We start from the raw sequence: 27,370 nt of genomic DNA on the forward strand, positions 1-27,370 counted from the left end.
GATCCTGCTATGTCTAGTTTCTTCTTTAGACAATTTACCGCCCCCCCCCCCCCCCCCCCCCCGCCACACACACCATTCAGCACGCATGTTCTTTTCTCATATTTACATATTTCATTTCAATGTTTGGAAAGGAAATTGCCATTTGCCGCCCACGGTGTTGTTGGGTTTTTCGTATGTGGGGCAGCCGTATGAGCAAGCAAATGGGGGGGGGGGGGGGCTGCCCCAGGTGATTCCGTCAGTATGTAAATGGTTGTTAACCATGTGGCACACATCGAGGTGAGCGCTGCCAGTCTCCCTCATTTGCATCTGCTCGGGTGCTGCAGTCCCACGCCATAGAATCGAATCCGCAGGCGGTTCTGCTGTCTTGAAGGCGTGTGTAAGTGCCTCAAAGAGTCTGGCCGGCCGCACGAGAACATTTGTGTCTCGGTACCGGCTGAGGGGGGAGTCAGTCAGAGCATCTCGCTCTTGCTGGAAGGATGCAGACGGAGAGAGGAGAGATTCCACTCCACTTCAACAAGGACGCCGCAAATGTCGACACGGGCAAATAGACATGAAGTGAGTGGGAGCCACTCGTGAAGGGGCAGCAGTGCGATTTCCGACGTGAACATTCTCTTTCCCCTCATTGCTTGGGTCTGAGTCACTCCGGAGAAGCGGCGAGGAAGAGTAGAGTGGAGTTGTGCTCTCCGGTCGAGTTAGCGGATGGACTCGATATGAGCGGCATGGTGCATGGATTTGTGGCATTTCGTTGAGATATTTCTCTCACCGTGGACGGGTTGCTCAGGTGAGATGCGCCTTTACTCCTGGCTGTAAAGTCCGAACGATAGCTGACTCCATGTGCTACCACGGCCGAAAAAAAATGTCACTTTTTCATGCCAAGTGTTGAAATGAATGCTCAGTCAAACAGGTTTGGAGGAACAGCGCAAATAATTTGCTGGAAGCTTCTTCTAGACGTGAACACATTCAGTTTCTGCTCACATTTGTTAAATAAAAGTCTGAGCGTAAAGGTGAACGCAAGCAAAAAAGTACCGCAGGTCTTTTCGGTGTAATGAGCGGGCTGGGACCCAACTTTGAACGCCGAAATTGATTTCAGTCATCATGCCGGGTTGTTAGAGAGGGTAAAAATGTAACCACTGAAATAATGTCCTTCCTTCACCAGAAAAAAAGCACTGCTGCGGTTGTTATCTTCTCCGATTTGCTCCCGAAACAATGTGGTGCAACAGCTTTTGATTCCTCTTTCCACTGTGTCACTGTCACATTATTGTGACAGACGCAGGAAAGCCTCGGCAGCCTCCTGCTCGTGAAATCATGTCCATTTTGCAAGTTGGAGTTTGGTTTGGAGGCAGGGACACTGCTCAGGAGTAGATGGGAATCATTTTGTCAGGGGAAATCTCGGTTGCACGAAAAAAAAAAAAAACTCCCGGCGATCGCTCCACATTTGCAGCCGCGTCGCTCCGGAGGAACAGAGGGCAAACTAGCAAGACAAGCCACGAAGAACCAATTTAATGTCACTCAGTATGGTTCAATCATATTCATCAATTCAATTCATCAAGTAGAAATGCAGCCAAAAGCGCCCCCCCCACCCAAAAAGTGTCTAAGCTATTGTCATGATGATTATCTTTTTAATACTGTGTGCCCAATAGCTCATGTTTAAAACAAACCCAATTTAGACCATGTCTTTGTCACTCACGTCTGCTTCCTTCATCTTAAAAGTCATCTGATATTGGACACATGATTCCTAAGATGATTATTTTCTGAATAAAACACCAATAATCATGGATATGTCTAGTTAAAAAAAAAAAGAGCTTCTAGCTGTGATTATGAAATGTCATTTCTTCGGTGGGCATGTACTCTCCCGTGGGACTGTGACTCTTTTCGATGTAGTTAGCGCTTTTACTACACAGCCCCAAATGTTATTTCTTGCTTTAATAAGGCAAATTGTTTTATTGAAGGACTAAGAAAAAGTCTTCTGGAAGTATCTTAGAGCAAAACACACCAGAAGGGGACAGGGTAATTTCAAACACCATCCTATTTATTCCCTTGCATATTTTAAACGCTTCCCGTAACAACAACTTTGTACGAAAATCAAATCTTTGCTTGCGCGGAGCTGCAAAAAAAAAAGTGGAAGCGCCGGAATTTGCCTTGCAGGCCAGTGCCATAAAAAACACATTCTCAATACTGAGCCTTTATTTGGCTTAGCAATTGCAGCGTAAGTGATTTGCATGGATGTTTTGTCGTTGAAGGCATTTATTAAATGTCACACTTTTAAGGCCCGTGGGACCCACAAATGACTGACAGCGGTATCCTCACAATCTCTACAATGTGTGTCCAACCTAAAAGCAGCAATACGCCCAATCTCACCTCACTCAGCTTCCCAATTCAACGGAGTGCTCTGGCTGAACTAAATGGCACCTCGTAAGCTAAAATCCTCACAGACAATGATGCCCTCCTGCTGCTTCAGACACGATTGGCAAGGAGGCGCCTTTGGGCTTGAGTTTGTCAAAAACATGCCAGTAGCTTTTTGTTGACATGGGAGCGTGTCCACGTATGCCCGCCGACGTTCACGGATTGTGAATGTGATCCTCAGCAGATGTGTCCTGTCATGTCCTGGCCGCTCTGCCTGTGCCTGTGGGTCAGCGTGACGGCCGTTCAGCTGTGTCAAGCCACCTTCTACGATACCATCCAGCAGCAGCGAGGGACCGGGCCCGGCCGCATCACCGTCCACACAATTGGTGAGCTCTTTTCATTCCCATCTCCGCAAAGCCTCCCAAGGAGCTGAAAATGTCTTTTCATGCGATTATTGCACAAAAGGAGCAGCAGCCTTTGTGAGCGCTTTGGCTCCTTACCTTTAATTAGATTGTCACAAGCTCGCAGAGAGTGACTTCGATTTCCTCCGAGTTCATTTCGCTATCTCGATTGAAATCGCATTTCTTAACCTTGCAGCAAATCAATGTTGGTATTTTTCTGCTTTTCAACGCGTCTCAGCATGTAAGCGTACGTGCCGAGGACGGTGGAACGCTAAAATATCATATGAACAGCAGCTCCCATATGTCCAGATGCTTCCTGACCTGATGGCTTTGATGTAGGGCTGTGTATCCATTCACATTTACAAAACCGATTCGACTGGATTCACAAGGGCTCGATTTACGATTCACTTTGATTTGCGATTCAGTTCAGGGTTTCATGCAGTACCAATTTTATTTTCAGATGGAAGTCATTTTCAGGAGAACCAACGCTTGCTCTAACTTGCCGCATCAGTAAAAATATGACTATTCACATCACAGGTGTCAAACACAGGGCGGCCAGGTCTGGCCCGCCACATCATTTTATGTGGCCTGCGAAAGCAAATCATGCATGTCAACTTCCATGTTCTTTGCTAAAATATTCCCCAGCATTTCAAAACGTCATTTGTGATAACGGTGATATTTTTTGCGACATTTTGCTTACCCTTTTTACTCTAACTTAAACAATAATTGAACAACTATTATCCTTGTCTTCTGATTTCAAAAGTCTTAATCCATCAATTTGTTGTGTACGTCTATGTAATTAGACGAGATGTAGAAGATGAGACGAGTCACCAAATTATTTGGTTTCGTTGTCATAACAGCCCTCTCAGGGAAGCCATAATTACAAAGTGATTTATATTCGGAATTGAATGTAGTTACAGTACATTAATCATGAATGTTACTGAACATGACCTCATAAAAATAATAATAACTGAAATCAATTCCAACCAGGCTGGCTGTGTAAATAAAGTGGGTGCTACAGATCCTTTTACGCCACGATTTTACAGCGGGGGTGCCCATCCCGTCGATCATGATCGACCGGTCGCCCGTGGACTGGTCCCACCTCGATCACACGGGGGGTGGGGGTGGGGGGTAAGAATTGTGTGTCTGTGTGCATTATTATTATTATATATATTTTTTTGTGTTAGTGCATACTGCACCCTAAGCATCCTGTCACCCTATGCATCTTATCGGTTTCACTTTCACAAAAAAAGTATTTACAAAAATAAAATTAAAAAGCAGTTCACCTTTAACCGACATGATTAATGTGACTGTGTGTGTTCTTAATGTAAATATTCATATTTTTGAGTTCGAGCAAGGAGTTTCTGTTATTTGCAGCATTGCATCTTCTGAGAATGAATGTCTTCCATGTGAAAGTAAAATTGGTAATGCGTGAAATCCTTAACTGAATCGCAAATCAAAGTGAATCACGCCCTTGTGAATTGAGTCAAATCAATTTTGGAAAATGGAATGGTAGAGGTGGGATTGAAGGCAAGTGTCTGGTGGCCAGGCCTGCACCCATTGGACCCGGCCAGGCTCAGCCCGAAAGGACAACGTGGGCTCGCCACCTGTGAGAGTGGCCAAAGGGGTCGGATGCGTGGTGAGCTGGGCGCCGGCCAACGGCGGGGACCTTTGCCACCCGATCCCTCGGTACAGCTGGCTCTAAGTCTGGAAATGGAATGTCACCTCTCTGGCAGGGAAAGTGCATGAGCTGGTGTGTGAGGCTGAGAAGTTCCGACTAGATGTAGTCGGACTTGCTTCAACACACCGCCTGGGCTCTGATACCAGTCCTCTCAAGAGGGTTTGGACTCTTTTCCACTCAGGAATTGCCCACTGTGAGAAACGCAGAGCAGGTGTGGGCAAATTTATTGCCCCCCGCCTTAGCGTCTGTGCATTGGGGTTCACTCCGGTGGATGAGAGGGGAGCCTCCCACTTCCTTTTGGTTTGAGACAGGTCCTGACTGTTGTTTGTGCTTATGCGCCAAACAGCACTTCAGAGTACCCACCCTTTTTGGAGTCCTTGGAGGGTGTGCTGGAAAGTGCTCGTTTGGCTCCGTAACTTCAGTGCTCGTGTGGGTAGTGACAGTGAGACCTGCAGGGGTGTGATTGGGAGGAATGTCTCTCCTGAATAGTAGCGTTCTGTTACTGGACCTCTGCTCTCGTCATGTCCATAAGTGCACCAGGACATCCAAGGTTGCAGTTCGATGATCGACTTTGTCTTATGTTGTGTCATCTGGCGGCATGTTTTGGACACTCAGGTGAAGAGAGGGGCAGAGCTGTCAACGGATCACCGTCTGGTGGTGGGTTGGCTCCGATAGTAAGGGAAGATGCCTGTCCGAAACCTTTTATGAGGGTTTTCTGGGAACGTCTGGTAGAATACCCCTTCAGAAAGAGTTTGAACTCTCACCTCTGGCAGAGCTTTGCCCACATCCCATTGAGTCCAATTGGACCAGTTTCCATGTCTCATTGTTGAGGCAGCTGATCGGAGCTGTGGCCGTAAGGTTGTAATGACTTGGGAACGCCTCGGGATCTCCCAAGAGGAACTGGACGATGTGGCTGAGGAGAGTGAAGTCTCAGCTTGCCTGCCTAAGCTGCTACATACGCGACTCAAACTTGGATAATCGGAAGAGAATGAATGACTGACTGAATCGATACCCAGCCCTACTCATTCGATACTGATATGAGTGAGTTAATCGTTGTTTTATATGCCTTTCGCAGGAGAATGATTTGTTCAATTACAATGCTGAAGAGATGTATCTCCTTGACGATGTACAGTAGTAGAGATATGTGTATTACATCTAATCAGCATACATAAGTTTTCTAGTCATACCATTTTATGTGGATTCCAGATTGATGTATCATTTCATGAATCGATATGGGGCTATGAAAAGGAAAATCGATTCAAATTGGTTTTTGTTCAACCGAGGTGTACTTTTATACTTGATTATTATTATTAATGAGCCCCCCCCCCCCAGCAACCCTTGAACAAGGTTTGTTCTCCAAAATTATAATGCCATGATCTCTCCTGCTTGTCACAGTGGAGTTTGGCCACTGCAAAGGTCTGAACCAACCTCAACTGGCAGGCTATAATTGTTCATACAAAGTTTTCACAATTTTTCTCTCTAACATTTGATCCAATGACAAAATGTGAGGGGGCTGGTGGGGTGAACATGTGGTTAGCTGGAGGCAAGCGCTGGAGTTTTGGTTGCTATGGTTGCACTCTTGATCTAAACTAGACTGAAACTTAGCCTACTCCTCTAGTTTGTTTCAGTGAAAAGGGGCTTTCAAGATAGCATATTTATATCATGATAAACCCAATGAATCATTCCACCTTCTAAGACGGGACTTAGGTATTTGTTGAAATTGGATGATCCTTTAATTCAATGCCTGCCAATGATTTATTGCATGAATATTGAATGTGAGGTGAAGTCGTTTGTGAAGACCCATTTTCCACTTGCTAGTTCTTCGTTAAGATCGGACCTTAATTGGATTCAGTTCCTTCGTGGGATTCTCCCATTTTCAGTACATTTTGCAATTTCCTCCTTGAGTCTGCAGTGGATGTTCATGCTACATTGCCTGCACTCAATTTGCTCAGCAACAACGACAGCACACCTTGTCAAATTGAATTGAACAGAAAATGGCCAAACCATAGTCGCTGAACTTTTGTTTGAGGAGGTGTGTAAATGTGTTTCCCACCTCCACACTAGATGGAGATGAAGGCGTCGCTACTTCGAAGGAAGAATGCATCTTCCGTTTGCATACTTGACATTGCATCGGACATATCAAGGAAAACCAATAGCAGCGATTAGTTCCAAAGATCCAATTGGTTTGGTCTGAGCCCTCCGCCTGCGTGGCTTGTCGTCACTCATGGAGAAATGAGATGCCACCTTTATGGGCACGGGATGGGCTGCCCGTCCAGATTGAGCCTGACACTGAGACATTCAGGGCTCTGTTTTGTGCGCCTGTTGGATTGGTGAGAGGATTGAGGTTGACGGGTCACCAATTGGTGGCAAGAAGGCCAGTGGATGGAGAGCACAGGGCCAACCATTAAAGCCGCATGAATGCCATACGTTCAACCCCACCCGTTTCCTCCAGGAAATCGAGATTACACAGGATGTGGGATCATTCCTGTCCACTGTAATTCAGACGCATAAGATTCGGCAGTAACTTCCAGCAGGGACTGTGATGTGTTCGTATTTAGATACTTCACACGGGTGCTCTAAAAATACCATTTAAGAAAAACAAACAAACAAATAAACAAACCAAAGAAAAATCACAATAGTCTGCTGGCATAATACCCAGTAGCATTCAGGAAAGCATCACTAAGGTCAACTAAGAGATTTGGTTCGGAACCCATTAGACACGTTTGAAAATAATTGCTGAAAACTTGCAATGACCGAGAACTGCGTAGTTCTCATATGTGGGCTGAGGACCATGGACCTGCGTATGACAGACTGCTTTCTCGCCAAAGCGAGAAGTGCAGCCATCGGTGGCCATCTTGCATTGCCGCCTGTGAAGCGACCCTAATTTCCAACACATTGATATCTCGTCAGTGTTGTCATGTTATTTTCTGACTCGACTGTGTATGCCATACAGTTATACCAATAAGTCTGGGAGAAGCGCTTCATGCGCATTTCATCAGATAGAATGCAATTATAAATGGTATCTCTTGGAGTGCTACTCAAAGATTGGTCTGCATCACATTATCAGAAGCATCAGCGATGCCATGAAAGCAAGGCCCATCGGGGCAAAATTTGCCGCGAAACGTAAACCTAACCTCTGTAAGGCACAATATTGAGGTCATATACTCCGAATTGTCGATGCAAACAGTTGTTTTTTTGAGAGACTTTTATGACTCCATACGGGGATCCTGGCGTAAAACATGCACTGATTTGTCATGACAAAACAATTCCACCAAAAAAAGAAAAATCTACGTTTTCATCAAAGAAATGCCCGCAAAATCTTTTAAAAAGTAACCGTCAGTTTCCTGTGCTTCAAGAAAGCAAGCTGCTGGTTACTCCCATGGACATGACAAATGGATATTCAGCTGTCACAAACAAAGGTTATATCCTCTATGCGCTGTTTTAGACAGTGACAATTTAATAGGCTTATATAATGCTTCCTGGAGGCACATTAGTTTGATGCACCCCCCACCAACCCACCAAGACCTCCTCTCATCTCTTTTGTCAATGCTGCTTCTGCGGTCCCGGTGGGAAGTGTCGGGGCTCCTCAGCCGGAGGCATTGCTGCATCTGCAGCGATGCATATCCTCCGCTTTGTTTCACCATTGTTGCACATGCCACTCTGACGTGAGACCACTGACCCTTTTGTAGCGCACACCAAATTTGTGATATTGCCTTTTCAAAATTGATTTTCTGGACTTCAGCGGCGCTGCTTTTAGAAGAGGCAAGGCTGCTTCCGCAGGCGCTCTCGCATATATTGTCGGCCTGCTTTTCTTATAAGATCATTCCAGACAAATTTCCTTTTGTTGTCCCCCAAAGAAATGTGTGAATTCTTCTTCTTAAAATGAATCTAAGGATAATCAGTGTTCTAATTATTATTGTATGCACATGGCTACAAATAGCGTTTGAATATTTTAGTATTTGCCCTTTATTCGGCTTTTGGTTTATGAATAATTCATAAGAGAGTGCTCCTCTAAGCTTGTGGATATTTGTTTAAACTGCATGTTTAATTGAAGTTTTTCCAGCCAATGTGTAAGGGCTAAAGCTTCTTTGCAAAATGAATTTCACTTGCCCACAGCTTAATTAATTTTCCCGCTTTGTTGCCAAACTGTGCCTGCCCTACACAGAATGAACACATGTTCAAGAAGGCTTCACAACTTGATACAGATTTTTTTTTCCGTTGTCATAAATGTTTGTTCATTCGTGACTTTGACACTTTTTTTTTTTACAAGTGGCAAGTTCAAAGAAGTTCAGCCGTGAAAGATGTTTCTCATTTAAATATCAAAAGAGGAGATTTTTGCCGTTTAGTTTCAGGAGCATGTTTTGGACACTGATTTAGAGATAAGGTAATCTGGGAGGGACTCAGAGTCGAGCTGCTTCTCCTCCAAGTCCAGTACTGTACATAGTGTCTCTATTTTCAATGTTTACCTTTGAGTTCGGCAATCTTAACTTCTCACAAAATCATCTTAAATTGGACATTGTTCGGTTGTTGGGATAGTCAAAGACGAACGCTTTTTTATGTTGAACTCGCACTTATGTGACCTTTACTGCAGAATTACTCGTGAACATTTAGCAAACACGCTCACGACAAATAGCAATAAGTGCAACATTTAGCACATAGCATGAGGTGGCCTTGTTATGCGTCATCCGGGTGACCTCTGAGGCAGTCGTGTTCTCGACTGTTTTTGAGTAAGACGCCACATCACCAGCCGCTTCAGGCGCATCCTCATGTTCAGACTTGTGCCGTTAAAATCACTCATCAAATCATTTCTCAACTTCTCTGGAGCGTAACTCAAATATCAGCATCATTGCGGTGTCAGTCAGAAATAATAAGTGTCATCAGACCTGTCTCCGTTATTTAATTGTCTTGAGTGTGTAAAAAAGAAAGACGAAAAAGAAACGCTGTTACTATCGTTCACGTCACAGCTAGTTCAACACAATCAGAAACACATGGTGCACATATATTCTATATCCTCTGTGAAAAAGGACTAACCATGCTGATATTGTAACCTAGAGTCGCGAAACTCTTCTCTGTGTGTCTATATTATATGGCCCCCTAGTGGCCAATGTGCCAGTGTTTGTTTTGTATCACGATTTTTTTTCATCTTCCTTTTAACTAGCGTTCTCTGTCCCATTTGTCATATGCATTACAACCCCCAACCCTTGCTCTGGTCAACCCTTGAAGTTTTCCTATTTTGGTTCTCGGTACAAGCCAAACAAGACACTATTTTGCCACACAGGCTAAGGAATTTCCCGACGACTTTTCCCCTGGCAGGTATAAAGCATCCTCTCGGTAGTATTAGCTGGATTTGTTTTTGTTTCTTGGCTGCCAGCACTTTTCTAAACGTGTCATAGTGCTGAGCTGAGTGCCTGCCTTCTTACTCCAGGGCACTGTTTGCATGTGAGTAGCACAACAAACTATTAGTGATACCATTATTTAGGCTGTGTGCAGGCAAAATAAGTGCTTTTCTGTTCTGGCACCATTGTTAACATTAGGAGCTGAGAATGAATCAGTGGCTTTTAAACAGAGATAACAGCACCGCATGCATATTTTATATTAATTTGTCTGTAATGGCGACTGTAAGAAGTAATTAGTATTAAACTTTCATTAGTCTGAATTGTGCTAGACAGGGACAGGAAGTTCCAGAGCACAACCCTGTACATTAGCCACCGCTAGCTGCATTTGCGGTCACTCGATAGAGGTTGCTGAGTTACATGAAAGAGTCTGTGTCTCCTTTGTTACGTAGCGCCGATATACAAAGTCGACACACCACACTGCTGTGGAAATGTGTCGACTTTTTACATCCACTGCAAATGCAGCGTTTGCATCACAAATGAAAGGAGCCACCACAGTACAACCCCACCATAATTACTCTCGTCGGTTCTACATGCGGGACCTGTGTGGGTGTAGGTGGAAACGCTGTTCCGAGTTGATTCAAGAGTTCTGCTGTGGGAACAAAAGCTATGGTTAAATTAATGATAACTGTCTTCTCACAGTTTCTAAATATTCTTGTACGCACTTTGGACCTTCTTGTCTCACCTGCCCAATATCTTCCAGGCAAACGATGAAGCAGATGCGCCGCACCCCCTGCAAGCTTTTGGCCTATTTTAACACGCGTGGCAACCCTGCACTTTGCAAGATCAGCAATACTTTTGTCGTTCACTCTTCGGCAATTTGGGGTGCGATTCACTGGGAGGGCTGAAGGTTTCTGGCATTTGCTTTTATCTTGCGCCGTCCGACCAAAAAATGCTGTGCTGAGACGTCATTTCATGTTTGCAGAAATGGTCAGTTTGTTTCAAGATCCACAACTTCATTGTGACTGTCTGAGGTAGCTTGAGTAGCCGTGGATTGTCCCCAAGTTAGAGTACTGTGAGTTTAGGAAAATATGACTCAAGTAACAATTAGTCCCCTAAATAAGTAAGATTACTTATTCAGTGAAAAAACACCTATTCAAGTAGCTTCTCACTGACTTACTTTCGAAAGGCCTGCAGTCACTTGTCTGGATGGTACCGTTGCAGTTTTGTTGTCGGGCCTCTTAAGGACTTAGAGGCTTGTCACCTTTAGGGACAAGCTTTGTCATTGTGGTTCTAGAAATGAGCACGTGGTCAGGGAAGAGGATGTTACCGTCCCATGCTAGGTGCCCCGTCATGTCGGCTAACTTCCTCATTTGCACAAAGAAATGGCGACATTTTTATGAGAACATCACCTTTTCCGACAACTCATGAATTACAGTGACAGAAGTTAGACAGGGGGCGGCCTGGTGGTCCGCTGGTTCACGTCGACCTCACAGTGCAGAAGTGCAGGGTTCGATTCTAGCTCCAGTCTTCCTGTATGGAGTTTGCATGTTCTCCCCGTGCCTGCATGGGTTTTCTCCGGGTACTCCGGTTTACTCCCACATTCCAAAAATATGCACGGCATGTTAACGGCACACTCTAAATTGTTCCACGGTGTGAGTTTGAGCGCCGATAGTTGTTTCTTCGCTGTGTGCCTTTGCGTTTGGCTGGCAACCGGTTCAGGGTGTACTCCCCCCACTGCTCAAAAACAGCTGGGATAGGCTCCGGCACGCCCCACGACCCTTGTGAGGATAAGCGGATCAGAAAAAAGTTACACAGGGAGTTGTGTCTCTGACCTCAAGTTTTGAACACAACAACCTAAATCTGCACTTCATACCTCACTGTCAGTTTTATTCAATATATCAGTTAGGGCTGCAGATATCAAATATTTTTAAACTCGAGTATTCTATCAACCATCCCACCGACTAATCAAGTAATGAGATAAAAGTTGGTTTTGCATTATTCCATCCAAAAACATGTGCATGAAGTGCGCATGTTCTTCTTCATTTTGCCCTCTTGGTGTCACCACCCTTCTTTTTAGAGTCGTAGCTGTGACTTTGAGTGTGAGCGGCTTTGCAAGGCAAGGCCTGTCCTGGTGAGTGAAGTGGGTGTCAGCAATTGAGAGTGTCGAGTGTGTGTTGAGCGTGTGGCTGTGAGTTGTCACTATCGGCAACTGCCACTTACTTTGCAAACGTCTACTTGAAGTCGTGCAATGAATGGAACATGCTGGGTCATCTTCAGGTTCTCACCTACAGACAACCAACCATTCAGCCAACGTATCACAGAGTGTTGTTTGTAGTCAAGACCACACTGACCGAGGTCGAGACTAGAGAGTATTGAGACAAAGACTTTTGTAGGTTGAGGCCAAGACAAGACCAAGACTGTACATATATATCAAATTTAAATTGCCCCCCCCAAAATGGAACAAAATAGCCAGTATCCCCCCCCCCCCATTACATTTGCTACAAATTCTGTCGTGTTGTATTTGAAATGGAGGGGGTGTGGCACTCTGGGTGACACCGGGAAGGCAGCACACCAATTGTTGTTGTTGTTGTTGTTGTTTATTGAACATAAAAACATATACAGTAATAATTTGACAGAAAATAAGGTAGATAAAATAGTAAAAAGAAAGAAATCAGTCTTCATTCAACACAGTTATTATGTTCAAGGGAGTAGGAAGAAGTAAAAAACTTATCTAGTCCTACCCCGTTATGTGTTTATATCTAATAAATCATTTTATATCAATCAGAAAAGAAAAAAAGTAAGAAGAAAGAAGTCTCCATTAAGGCTCATACTTTACCCTTAACCGTGATATTTTTACAACTTTTGGTTTGTATCGGGATTATATACATTCACACCCTGGCACTCTTGTGTCAATTTTCTCTTGTATTCATAATGGATATTTATATACCTTTCTCTATTTATCAACTTAGTTCTGATTTATCATTATATTTAATGTTTAGAATTTATCATTTTAACTCTGATTGATGTAGGTTGTTTGAACTATTTTTTTGAATTTGTTTTTGAACTCAGCAAGCGATTTACTCATTTTCAGGTCCGTTTCGAAATTATTCCACAGATTAACACCTTTGATAGATACACTTCTTTGCTTGATGTTTGTTCTTGTTTTGAGTTTTTTGAATAAGTTGGTACCTCTTAAATCATAGCTGCTTTCTCGAATTTCGAAAAACCTCTGAATGTTTTGGCAGAGCAGGTTATTGTGTGCTTTGTACATTAATTGGGCGATTTTAAAGTCAACCAGGTCATAAAATTTCATCATATTTAATTTGATAAATAGTGGATTTGTGGGTTCCGTATATTTTGATCTATTAATAATTCGAATTGCTTTTTTTTGTAGTTTTAGAATAGGGAGTGTGTTTGTTTTGCAGGCATTTCCCCATATTTCTACACAGGAGGTCATATATGGTAATAATAATGAAGTGTATAATGTGTACAAAGATCTCTTATTTAGCACTTCCTTGGTTTTGTAGAGGATCCCTACGGTTTTGGCTATTTTTCTTTTTACGTTATCGATATGTGGCTTCCAACATAGTTTTGAGTCTATTACTAATCCGAGAAACTTGGTTTCATACGCTCTTTCTATCTCAATTGAGTTTACCATAATTTTAGCTTGGTGTTTGATTGGTCTTGTGCCAAAAACAATTAACTTCGATTTTTTCAGGTTAAGTGACAATTTATTTCTGTCGAACCAGTTTTTTAATTTGTTTAATTCGTTTTCTACGGTTGTCAGGAGCTGTTTCAGATTTATTCCAGAACAGTAGAAAGTTGTATCATCAGCAACTAGGACACATTTAAATTGTTTTGAGACCTTGCAGATATCATTTATATATAAGATGAATAGTTTTGGACCAAGCACTGACCCCTGAGGAACTCCGTGAGTGATTTTCAGTTGATTCGTTTTTTTATTGTTGAGTTGCACGTACTGATATCTGTTTTCTAAATAACTTTTTATCCATTTATAAGCTACACCTCTAATGCCATATCTTTCTAGTTTTTTCAATAATATACTGTGATCTATTGTGTCAAAAGCTTTTTTTACATCTAGGAAAACCCCAACAGTAAATTCTTTGTTGTCTATATTAGTGGCTATTGCTTCCACAAACTCCATAACTGCCATTGAGGTGGTCCGCTTTTCCCTGAAGCCATATTGATTCTCACTTAACAGCGCATGCTTTTGTATAAAGCTATCAAGTCTGCGAGAAAATAGTTTTTCTAATATTTTTGAAAATTGTGGTAGTAGTGATATTGGTCTATAATTTGTAAACCGATGTCTTTCTCCACTTTTATAGATTGGAATAACTTTAGCAATTTTCATTTTTGATGGAAAGATACCAGCTTTGAATGACAGGTTGCATATGTGCGTGAAAGGTCGCACTACATATTCTATAATCTGCTTTATTATTGTCATGTCAATATTAAAGCAATCAGTTGACTTTTTATTTTTAAAAGTTTTTATAATATTTGATACTTCTTCTTGTTTTACAGCAGTAAGGAACATCGTGGAGGAGTTTTTTTCTACATATCTATCTATTTCAAACAAGTTTGTTGGATCAGGAATTTGTTTTGCTAGGTTACTGCCGATGTTGACAAAATACTCATTAAATTCAGTTGCTATTTCTGCAGTTTTTTCCAAAATAGTATTTTTGCCTTTGATAAAATACTCTGGATAATCCATTTTTTTAGGACTATTTCTGATTACTTGGTTAAGTATCTTCCATATTTCTTGTGTGTTACTTTTATTCAGCTCTAATAGTGCATGATAATGATCTCTTTTACTGGTTCTTATAATATTTACTAGTTTATTTTTATAGGTCTTATATATTTTTTCTGCTTCTTCAGTTCTCAATTTTAAAAACAATTTATATAAATTGTTTTTCTTTTTACATGCGTTTTCTATGCCTTTCGTTATCCATGGCTTACTTGGGTCTTTATACTTTTTGGAGACTTTAGTTAATGGAAAATGTTTATCATATAAGGAGATTATGGTAGACTGAAATACTTCAAACGCTGTATTTGGGTCTTCGTTTTAATAGACCTCGGTCCAGTTTTGTTTTTCTAGGTCTTGCTTAAAGGCATCGATGGAGCGTTGGGTTCTTAGTCTTATTTCTGTTATGTGAGTTGTTGACTTAGCTTTTCTATCAAAATAATTATGAAAAACTGCAAAGACAGGTAGGTGGTCACTCATGTCATTAATGAGAAGTCCACTTTCCATTTTATGGTCAATCTTATTTATAAATATGTTATCTATTAATGTGGCCGTGTCAACTGTTATTCTGCTAGGTTTCAGGATTACTGGGAAAGTAATTCAGCGTTGCTCATTGATCAATGTCGCACTGGCCTGGTCTTGTCCGGTCTTGATCAAAAATCCCCCCTGTCCTAGACTGAGACAAGGCCGAGTGAAAATGCCAAGACAGATCTTGAGAGCTGCAACACTGAATTCTCTGCTAAGTTTAGATGCTGCTCTAAACCCATGAAGACCGAGTTATTTCAAGATTTTTGCACCCAATTGTCCTTCTCATTCGCAGTCATTACAGTTGCACACAATAAGAGTTTGAAAAAAAAATGTTCCAGTTGCCCAGCTGTTGTAGCAGCCAGCGGGTGTCCTGCATTGCTTTATCGCTTGGTGAAATGGAAAAAAAATAAAATCATTCCTGCTTTTTGAGGCTGACTGACGATTGTAGTTTTTATGTCACGTCCGCATTTGTGAGGTACTGTCATATGTTGTCGTACAGTTCTTGAAGAAGTCTTCTGCAGTGTCTGACTACATTCTCTTTTCTTTCTTCATTTGCATTGTGCATCATTTATGAACTTTGAGTTAGAAAATAAACAATTTTATTGTAGTGAAGAGAGCATCTCTGCCTTCCTGCGACTTTTTCAGCTGTCTGAGCACATTAGAGCAACGGCAACAGAACGCACCCAAAATGACACGGACTGGTGAAGTCCTCGCAAATTCTGTAACAAATTGGATATGAATAGGCTCCTTTTTTTTTTTTTTTAATTGGAACAGACCAAATACAAAAGTCTCACAGTCACATTTTTGGATGACACAGAAGGCGCAAGAGATGATGAGAGTGCCAGACAAAGGGGCACGTGAAATGCTTTTCAGACAGGATGTAAAGCCGCATCTTCGCCGCCTTTTACAAGTCGCCCTCCTGCGCACGTCATCCGGCGCCGACGGTCATTTAGCCAGCGGGATGCATTCTTACACCGTTTACGTGGCGTGTGCGCAATGAGGAGCAGACAGTCACATCAGGCCAGCCAGCAGCTGGTCTCTAAAGCCTCCCCGTCAACCGCAGCTAACGTGTCTTCTCTTTGAATGGGGCCCTTTCATCTGAGCGAACCATCGAAAACCATGAAATGGCAGTTTTGCACGTGTGGCAGATGGGGGGGGGGGGGCGGCTGCAAAGCGACATTGCGATGTTGATGTGTTTCTTGAGGGGTGGCAGGTTGAGGACAATAATTTGGAGCGTGTGCCTTTGGTTATAAAGTATGTGTTTCATGGACGAGGTGTGTTGTTGTACCCACAAAAAGCCAGAGCTGTGTTTCGCTGCCTTTTGATTAATCTCAGTTGTGTGAAAGGAGTGGGGATGAAAAATAAATAAAAAACAAAACACACAATCATTGTTTCATCACTTTGTCCGCATAAGAGACGCTTGGCGTTGCTGTGATTTGGAAAGCTTTTAGTTGCGGTCCATTCTCATAGCTGATATCTTGTCAGAAATATGACAAATGTGTCAACAATTGCAACATTCTCTTTGCTGATAACTTGTTCTGATGTTTCTGTCTCTACCCTGTGCCTCATTTCGACCCGTTGCTAATCTGAAATTCTTCTCAAGCTTTCACTTCAACCTCACTTGTCTTGATATACTCTGACTCTTTTCTTTAATTGTTTACTCCAGCATTTGCGTCGTCCAATTTTTTTTTTTCCTTCACGGCTTCAAAACAAATTTGTCTCGTAGTTTTATCGAGCAATGTGTCACTCCTCTTGCACTCCGTAATAACAAAAGCACTACGGGGATTTATGTTTTCACCGAAGACAGGGAGAAAATAATTTGACAGCACGCAGTCACATATTTTGGTCCTCCATCTGCATTAATTTGACTTTGTGCTGGCAGAGACAGAGCCCCAGTCGCCTGCTGGCTTGTGGAGAAAGCGGCGCCTATTACGGGTCACCTTGGATGCATTGCTCATTAGAAGGTGGCAGGCATGTTGCGCAGAAACAGGGAGCACGGTGGTCCAGAGATCACAACCCGCTGTCTCTTTTTAAATAACTTTCAAACTGAAAATAATTAACTGCAGGGTCACATAGGCCTCGACTTTGTCAGGACTGGGGTGGAACACTTGTTGGGAGTCATTCAGACAGCACGGCCATCGGAAGCCATCGTGTCATCACAGAGCAGTCCAGCACACATTTCCACCACTGATTAATCCCTCCAAATACAACCAAACAACAGTGGAAAAAAAATGTCTCCAATACTAGAGACTGGCCACCTGGAATTCACAATGGGGGAAACAAATAACGCAGCTTGACATCTGTAAGTGCGCAATGTTCTCCACGTTGGACAGATGCATCACTCAGGCAGAAACATATATGTTCGAAAATGACCAACTCACGCTTGCTCGCGTCTGTGATCCCCATTTTCATCACGGGGTTCTTGCTCACTTTCCTCATGTCTTTGAGCACGCTGTGGTTCAAATCGAAAAAGCTGGACGGGGACCACATCGCTGTGAACAAATGATGTAACTGCTACAAAACAGCAGTGCGCAACCATCTGACGTCACTGCGCAGAATGTATTGCGACAATGGCGATGTAAATGCAAAAAGTTTTTGCTAAACTGTAAATTATTTTTGTTATCTTATGTTAAAAACAGCCAAATGTGTCAGGTAGAGTGAACAGATCATGTCAGTCAGGGTTATTTTTAAGTCTGACCTGTAAACGCTCGCGTAGTACAGGTTTTACCATGTGTTGTCATTTACAGCTATGAGTCCCCCCCCCCCCAAAAATCCACCTATTGGTGAAATTAGCCCTTCATTCTTAAATCTTACTGTATTACATATTGTATGATTGTTACTTTATCATTATTATTATGAAAACCTGATGTGCCAGAGAAAGAAATGAGGGCAGATTTGAATTCAGTGCAGAATATTCATCTCGAAAAGTTGACCTGCACCTCTGATTAAAAAAAAAAAAATGTAAAAAGATGTTGCCCAATTTTATGAGACGCGACTGCTGTCACAGAACGGATTCAAGTGGTATCTCAAGGCACAAAAGAAATGCACGCACATAGAGCTGCGTTGGACACATAATGTTCAGTGGGCTTGCAGTCACTTGTAAAGTAAAAGTCCTGCCTGAGCCCCCGAGGCTTTTCATTTACTGTATGGAATGAAGAGTAGGGTGCTGCCCACTCACTCATTAAATCCACACTTGGAATACGAAGATGAGACCAGTGATACACGCTGTACAGTATGTTTGGGTCCTCTCTAGAACGCGGTCATCCGGGGTGCCCACGTTGCTATTCGTATGCGAGCCGTGAGCTCCTCAAGAGACAAACGCACAGTCTGGCCTCATTACACTCGACGCCAACTCATTGCACACACGCGCCATTTCTATTGTGGTGGACTGGCCAGTTGTCCTCGCAAGATGATGTGCTTTTGTCACATTTGATGAACCATTCATAGTTCCCAAAAGTACCTACTTCACTTTCATTAGGAACTGCAAGTACAATGGAATTGAACATGCACGGCATGATTTGACAGCATTTCTCATTTGCAGGGTTAGTAGGGTTACTTTTCAAATGTACAGTTACTAGTCCCTTGTGAAAAAATGTAGTTAGTAACATAATCTAAGTACCATATTATTAAGGTCATGTAACTTGAATACTTGTAAATACATTTGCTGTGGCCCGCGAAAGCCAATCAAACATGTCGACTTCTTTGATGCTTGCTAAAATCTCTTCCAAAAATTTAAAATTCTTAGATGTCCTAAATAAGAGAGACACTGTAGTGTAAGCATTTTCTTGTTACAAAACCCCTGATGACAGTAACTTAAACAACAGTGGAATAAACCGTTCTTCTTTATATGCTTCCAGTCATAACGGCCCTCCAAAGGAAACGCGGAAATGCGGCCCGTGACAAAAATGAATCTGACACCCCTGATATATAGGGACTGGGCTGGCCCGTAAATAGTGAAAATCCCAAGGTAGATCGATCGATCAGTGATTCTCAACCAGTGTGCCATTGCTGGGGCACATTATCGTAAGGGCTCTTTATCAAATTTCACTCAATTGACCTCCAAAAATTTTTGTATAAGCTATAACATATGTTCATTCATCTGTCCACGCCAGTGACTTTTAAAGGCAGACAGAACAAATGAACGATCTTCTATTCGATGGCGGAAAGTATATAGTGTCATTGAAATGTGATTCCACTGCGCGTGTGTGACATTGTTGTTTAGTGGTGTGCCGTGATATTTTTCAAACTTAACCCTTTCAGGGACAGCGGTTACGACAGTGGACAGCTTATCATGTTATCAGGTTACAGGGTGCATGAAAGGGTTTAAATGGATTTGAGTTTGCGGCAGTATCTTAAAACCTCACTCCCCTCATTCACAGGCACACACACACACACACACACCATAATTACGACTCAACACTGATACGTGACATCATCATAAAAGAGCACTTTTATTCCCCGTGCCAACCTTAGCCATTTTTATGGTTAATACATGGCTTTATTATTCATTCATCTTCCGAACCGCTTCATCCTCACTAGGGTCGCGGGTTGCTGGAGCCTATCCCAGCTGTCATGGGGCAGTAGGCGGGGGACACCCCGAATTGGTAGCCAGCCAATCGCAGGGCACACAGAGACGAACAACCATCCACGCCCACACTCACACCTAGGGACAAATTAGGGTGATCAATCAGCCTGCTATGCATGTTTTTGGAATGTGGGAGGACACCGGAGAACCCGGAGAAAACCCACGCAGGCCCGGGGAGAACATGCAAACTCCACACAGGAAGGCCGGAGCTGGAATTGGTACCTCTGCACTGTGAAGTCGACGCGCTAACCACTGGACTACCGGGCCGCCGGCTTTATTATTATTATTATTATTATTATTATTATTATTATTATTACATGGCTAACTCGTAAATCTCTGGGTCATTTGTAACGCGAGGTGCGGAGTGCGAACTGCTTTGCTCCATGATCACAGTAGGACTCCCACAGCATAACATTTCCTTGGAAATATTTGAGATAAATCAGTTCTTCTGTGACTAATTTGTAAGAGTAAAAAGTACAAAGTTGATCGTTCAGTTAGCTGTACTTTACTTCAGGTGACTGTTCTGATACTTTGGGTGGGTGCCTTGAGATACAGGTTTTATTTGTTCTGTGACCCGGCTTGTAACCCAAAACTCTCAAATCTATAGTCTGCTCTTAACGGAGATGGAGGATCGTGGTCAGGGTTTTGTTTACAGTGCTAATGCTAGCTTAGCTATGCTTGCGCTGCTGTTTTGTCATAGCTGGCTAAGTGTTCTCTGGGACTTTATCAGGACCACTCACTTTAAAAATCACATGCATTCATTCATTAATGGCCTTGTTTGATCATTAATGGCCTTGTTTGAGAACGCCGCTGCGCGTTAGTGAGGAGTGAAGGTTTGCCAAAAGATTGCTGGGATTAGTGAAAGGATGAAACATTCAAATTTTTCTAGCACTTGTAAAATTCCAAACCTCCCCTGAAAGTGCAGGAGTTGATTAATTCATTATATATTTTTTATCATTATATAATTCATTATACATTTTATAATTCATTATACATTTTAAGTATCTGCGCTTCGACTTAAGTACAGAGTGTGAAGTACTTTCAACACCTCTGCTGATTGTCCATGACTCACCATTTAATGCAGAGTTGTTTTGTGCAATACAAGTGTTTTGGTACCATTTGTGCAGCAAAAGGCGCTTTCATTGAAATACTGGCTGGTTGGTGTTCACGCCGTGAACAAAGTGCACAAAGCGTGTCCGGCGTTGCTTTTGTGCCTCAAAGCTTATTAAAAACAATTTTACACCAACTGTCAAGACACTGTTACATCTTGATGTGCAGCCATAACAAAACTGCCACTGCGATGAACTAAAACACAACAAAGGAGAAGAAATATGTCTGACATAAATCAAGACGTCACGATAAGCCTGGAACTGTTTCCAGTCTTTTTCCTTATTATGGTTTTTCAGTTAGATGATCTATGTAATGTGATGAGACCCAAAGCAATCTACAAATCACAAAAACGCATAAACTTGGAACCCATGTCACCATCACAGGAGCTAATGAATTCTTTGATGTGAAAGGGTGCAAATGCTGTTCTGATGTTGGAAACATCTGTTCACTGCTCTGAAATAAAGCAGATACATCTGCAGTGAGAATGTTCAAATTAGTTACATCAGCGCTTAAACATCAAAGTTGATGTTTGACCTGAGTAACGGCAGATGAGAAACATCTTGCTACAAAGCCTCGTCATGAGTGATATATATATATATATATATATATATATATATATATATATATACACACACACACACACACACACACACACACACACACACACACACAGGGCGGCCCGGTAGTCCAGTGGTTAGCACATCGGCTTCACAGTGCAGAGGTACCGGGTTCGATTCCAGCTCCGCCCTGTGTGGAGTTTGCATGTTCTCCCCGGGCCTGCGTGGGTTTTCTCCGGGTGCTCCGGTTTCCTCCCACATTCCAAAAACATGCATGGCAGGCTGATTGGACGCTCTAAATTGTCCCTAGGTGTGAGTGTGAGTGTGGGCGTGGATGGTTGTTTGTCTCTGTGTGCCCTGCGATTGGCTGGCAACTGATTCAGGGTGTCCCCCGCCTGCTGCCCGAAGACGGCTGGGATAGGCTCCAGCACCCCCCGCGACCCTAGTGAGGATCAAGCGGTTCGGAAAATGGATGGATATATATACAGTATGTATGTGTATATATACAGTATGTATGTGTATAAATACATATATATGCCTTGCATTTCTTTTATTTACAACTGAAACTACAAGCTAATAAACAAGATGAAATAAACATTCTTGCTGCAGGTTCTTTCGACCACAGCAAATTTCACGAGATCGAATTACAGTGACAGAACTTCACACATTGAGCTATAAACTATGAAAGTGAAATTCACTTTTTTTCCATTCATTTATATGCCTGTCTCTCAGCGGTCACGCAATAAATTGCTTGACTGGGGGAATAGATATTCATTTCCATCACAACATTAGAAGTGCAACCGGATGTGTACACTACGCGTATTTGTGCGTGTGTGTGTGTGCGTGCATGGGTGCCTGTGTTATTTTGCGTCATTGCCTCATACTCCTTCTTGGTTTAGTATTTTAAACGAGTCTATCAAATGCAGGCTTCATCATTTCGGACCTTGCCTTGAAATAAGAAATTGTGTTATTGCCCCAATGACCCCAGTGGTTTATAATAATGCCAGGGAACAGAAATAACACATGACATTCCGTCACAATCGTGATATTTCGCCCCGTTTCATGTTTGTTAACAAACATGTAGACATTTAAGCAGAATTTGTCTTTTGTAAACCACATTTAGTCTCGTTTTTATACGTTAACAATCTGGCATAATAGATTTAGTTATCACTATCGTCTCATGACTAGCATTTTCGTTGCAACTCGTCTCCCTCACGTGATTAAGTCGTTATGTTGACAAAGATATTTCGTCTTAATTTTCGCTGATGACAGTGGTACAATTCCCATGATAACGTGTAAAGTGAAGTCAGAAGTTTGTTTCTAAATACATTGTACATGATTGAAGATGATTGTAAAAAACGGGCAAAGATTGACAACGAATTTATGTTGTGCTCATTCGCGCTGATGTAGCGTTTTAGTTTTGGTGAATTTTCAACACGGCGATGGTCACTTGAGCCCCAATATGAGTGGCCCCTCACTCTCTATATTTCAACTTAAACGCGGCCGTTCGCATCAGCGGTTGTCCGCTGAAATCGTAATGAGCACTTAGCTAGCTCGCGATGCCGAAACCAAAATACATCTTCCCATCGAATAATCTGCCGGTGTGTGCTTAAGAGCGCCTCATTGTCACTATATGGAAATACCCTGTGATGACTCTGGGGGATATATTCCAGTCCCCACAGCCTTTAAGCACATACCGTATGTTTCTGGAGCTCAAACATAGTTTGAAAGATGCTTGACGAATCAGCAAATTTCCAGGTCGTGTAGTACAGTTTGATTGTTTTCATAATTTTGAAGCCTCCATTTTTAATCATGCAAATTTTATCTTGCTTGTTTCTGTGGCGTGTCAGTTTTAGAGGACATGGATCATGGATTTTCACTTGCAGGCACTTGAAATGTTGTTGTTTGTTTTGACTCCTCTTTTTTTTCTGATCATGCCTTCGCCACCATCAAACTGAGGCACAGAGAATTGACTGCAACCAGATACATTTCGATATTTGCCCACCACTCTATTAGGTTGTGCAGAATATACTGTAAGAAAGGAGTCAAATGGCAAATCAGCCCAGAGAAATTGGCCTACAGCAGTAACACAGGACTTTTGGGGAGGTAAAAATGAGACGTAGGGGCAGGCTGCCCGCAGCAGCCTCGTTACCTGCCAGTTTCTCCCCTCAGCGTAATGAAGACGGCTGCAGCAGAAACACAGCAGCTCTCGTTGAGACCTTATGCACCGACACTGACCCGACGCATGAAAATTCCTGTGAGTCACTGTCAATCAAAATTTTCCTGGACTCTCACGCACACACACGCGCAAGTCAATTATAATCTTCACCAATACTCACCGGTCCACCACCCGCCGCGCGTCCCCCCCCACCCACCCCACCTTCCTGCGAGACATTTATGACATACATGCGCTAGCGACTCAATGGCAGAACAACATCAAGTCATTTTAGTTGAAAAGGAGTTGATGTACCTGCTCGGGAGTGCGTTAGTTTGATTTTAATATATTCACTCTTCAGAGGTGATGATTTCCAAATATAGAGTTATCTCTGCTCTGTTTGCTGCCGACAAGCAATGCAAGTAAATTCTGTTGAGCCGCGTGTTTTTTAATAGATCAAAGAAGGAATCTGGGGCTGTCTTCTGCAATTACGGCAATGCATTAAGAAGAACAAACCCCTGTGGGCTGTTGTTTTCAAAGGATGCCCCAGTGCTTCCTCTGGCACATCACCATTAACGTTGCCCTTTTATTGAATGCATCAGACAACCAGAAACATTCTTCCAGACCAGCTCCAAGAATTCAGCCCAGTGGCATCTTCTCCCCAAATGCAGAGTAAATGTGAGCATGTAAATTCATTCTCTCTTGGTTGTTTCATTGCTTTTTCGGAAAAGCAAAATGTGTCCGGGTGTCAACCGGCATCTGTTAACGTGTATCATGTTTGGAGTCGGTTCACTGACACCTGCGTAAGCGTCTCACTTTTGGTCGGAATATGACCTGAAATTGTCCTTTTACTGGTTGCTTCCCATATAGCAATGCCAAGCGTATCATCGAGAAATGGCAAGTCAAGAAGAACACTGCAAGTCCCTCACATAGCCATGGTAAGAGCTTATCAGAATGGCCTGATAAGTGTGAGGGTCGAGTGAATCAAGTGCATGAAAGTCGAGTGATCTACTTCCCTCCTGTAGGTCAAGTGGGGCTGTGTTGACTAATCCCCATGATGGTACAATTATGTCAACACCGAACTTTTTGCTGCTTGAATTCAAGCCGCTTTTTGGCTTACGTGGGTTTTTGGGGCTTGGATTTATATTCTTGTCATATTGCTACAGAACAAATATCATTGAGGAACCAAAGACTACAGTAAGTGGGAGTTTGGTTTTGCTTCTAACTTCTCTTCAATTAAAGTTATGGAACGGCACAATGAATATCATTGAAAACATTGCAATGACTTCAATTGGCTGGCAACTAGTTGAGGGTGTACCCCGCCTACTGCCCCAAGATGGCTGGGATAGGCCCTACTGAGGAGAGGTGAACCAGTATAACTGCTCAGATGATTTTTGGGCAAAACCTTTTCTTTTGTTCAAGTCACAGGTTTGTCTAGTGAGTTTGCGTGCATTTGGATCAAGTGCACGTTAGCCCCCACTTCATTCATTTATTGATTTACTTTGTAAGCCTTTTGGAAATATTTCTATATCAAAGCTAATGCTGAGCAGTTTTGATGGATGCACTGATTAGCGTCAGACGGTTGCAGTGGATAGATACCTTTTCTCACTGGCCCAGCAGAGACAACGTTGATGTTTTTCCCAAAACAATTTGAACTGTGGACTCGTCGGACCACAGCTCGCTTTTCCACTTTGCGTCAGTCCATCTCAGATGAACTCGGAGCTCAGGGAAGCATTGGTGGCATTTCTGGGTGTCGACATCATATATGGCTTTCACTTTGCATGGTGTGGAGTTTATAGCCATGAAATTTGTGAGCTGACAATGGCTTTCTGATGTTTTCCCAAGTTCATGTGGCAATAACCTTAACAATTTTTTTTTTATGCACTGCTGCCTGAGGGATCAAAGGTCCTGGGCATTCATTGATTGTTTTTGGCCTTTACGTGCAGAGATTTTTCCACATTCTCTGAATGTTTTGATGATATTTTATATCGTAGATGATGGAATTCCTAAATTCCTTGCAAGTGCATGTTGAGAAACGTTTTTAAATTGATGCGGATTTTGACCAAATGATGAAGCTCACGCCATCCTCGTTCATGAAGCCTTTCAGGGATGCTCCAGTTCTGCTCATTCATGACTCTCACTGGTTTCTGGTGAACCTGTTCCACTTCTGGAATGGTCCAAGCAGGTATTTTGTGAGCATTTAACTTTCGCCTTTCCTGGCACATGTTCAAATTCAAAGTGAGAGAGTATTAAAAAAAATAAAAATAAAAATCATGTTTATCAGTTTGAGCATTAAATAGCTTGTCCTTGTATTCAATTGAGCATTAAGAATGTAACGATATTCAAACGTCAAATTAGGATATTGTCATGAAATCAACCTCACGACACAATAGTCATCATGATATTGTGGGGGAAGCTGCTGATGCAAAAAAGCTCACGATACTGAATAAAAAGTCCTATTGTTAAAAAAAACATAAAAAATTAAAAAACAGCACAGTATTGCGTGTTTGTACATAATAACAGCAGTGACAAAGAAATAAGCTTGGCCAGCTGCAGGGGACTGTCCTGGCTCCATTCCTGTTCACTCTCTACACCTCGGACTTCAGATACATCACTCCAACCTGCCACCTTCAAAAGTTCTCTGACGACTCCGCGATCGTCGGCCTCATTACGAAAAGAGATGATCGGGAGTACCTCGGGACCGACGGAGGACGGTGGACTGGTGCCTGCAGAATCACCTCCAGATCGGCCCCGGGGAAACTAAGGAGTTGGTTGCGGATTTCTGCAGGAAACAGTCCCCACCTCCACCGATGAACATCCAGGGTACGGACATAGAGAGGGTGACTTACTACAAGTACCTGGGTGTTCTTCTCAACAATAAACTAGACTGGTCTACCAACACGGACGCTCCGATCAGGAAGGGGCAGAGCCGGCTCTTCCTACTCAGAAAACTGAGGTCTTTTGGAGTTCAGGGGTCACTCCTTAAGACCTTCTATGACTCTGTGGTGGCTTCAGCCATTCATTATGGCTTAGTCTGCTGGCCAGGCAGCATCTCAGCCCGGTACAGAGAGAGACTGGACCGACTGGTCAGGAGGGCCAGTGCTGTCCTGGGCTGCTCTCTAGACACTCTGGGGGAGGTGGGCAAAATAGGATGATAGCTAAACTGGAAGCTGTGATGGACAGACCCTCCCACGCCCTCCAGCCCACCCTGACAGCACTGGGCAGCTCCTTCAGCCAGAGACTGATACACCCGTGCTGCAAGAAGAAGAGGTACCGCCGCTCGTTCCTGCCGACTGCTGTCAGGCTACTGAATAAATGCACCTGAAAACCTGGACTCTCGCCCCCTCACCCATTGTAAATAGCACAGCCACCTTATGCAGCATATACACAATGGCATATATGCTTATATCTTATATTTTGGTTTTTTTAGATTGCATTCTGTACTGTGTACAGTTCATTTTTTGTTAAGAATTTATTTTGTGCATGCAAATACTTGTTTTCTACTTTATCTACTTTCCTCCCTCCAAACTTTGCTGCTGTAAATTGCGAATTTCTCCATTGTGAGAAATTAAAGGTTTTTCTTATTTTATTGTCATGTGGGTTCTATTGGTGCAGTGGCGCAAAGGATCATTGTTTATGTAGTTCCCAATGCTGTTTTAGGCTGAAGCGGGCAAAGGGTGTGTTTTTGGATGGAGATTTGCTGCTTTTATACAGCCCGTATCAGGGGGTTCGGTACCCCATACCCACGAAGCACCCCCCACAGAACTCCCCGAGGGACACGGTCAAACGCCTTCTCCAAGTCCACAAAACACATATAGACTGGTTGGGCGAATTCCCACATACCCTCGAGGACCCTGCTAAGGGTATAGAGCTGGTCCACTGTTCCACGGCCTGGACGAAAACCACACTGCT

At 42.9% G+C, this 27,370-nt stretch overlaps 1 protein-coding gene across 2 annotated transcripts in view; it reads left to right on the top strand.

Moving 5' to 3' along the window:
* Window positions 1-287: 287 nt before the first annotated feature.
* The window catches only part of LOC147211149 (chemokine-like protein TAFA-1), a 43,184-nt gene continuing 16,101 nt past the window's right edge, over window positions 288-27,370 (top strand). Inside the window, exons 1-2 of one of the 2 annotated variants that reach the window (XM_086103346.1) lie at window positions 288-781; window positions 2,585-2,729. In XM_086103346.1, coding sequence (XP_085959472.1) covers window positions 2,588-2,729 — 142 coding nt within the window. In that variant the 5' untranslated portion in view covers window positions 288-781; window positions 2,585-2,587. The remainder of the gene's footprint in view (window positions 782-2,584; window positions 2,730-27,370) is intronic. The other variant, XM_086102583.1, reaches the window with a different exon arrangement.

Source organism: Hippocampus guttulatus, chromosome 1 (genome assembly GCF_054856545.1).
Source record: "Hippocampus guttulatus isolate MCC_2025c chromosome 1, RoL_Hgut_1.0, whole genome shotgun sequence".
In the NCBI taxonomy this organism is placed as follows: Eukaryota; Metazoa; Chordata; class Actinopteri; order Syngnathiformes; family Syngnathidae; genus Hippocampus; species Hippocampus guttulatus.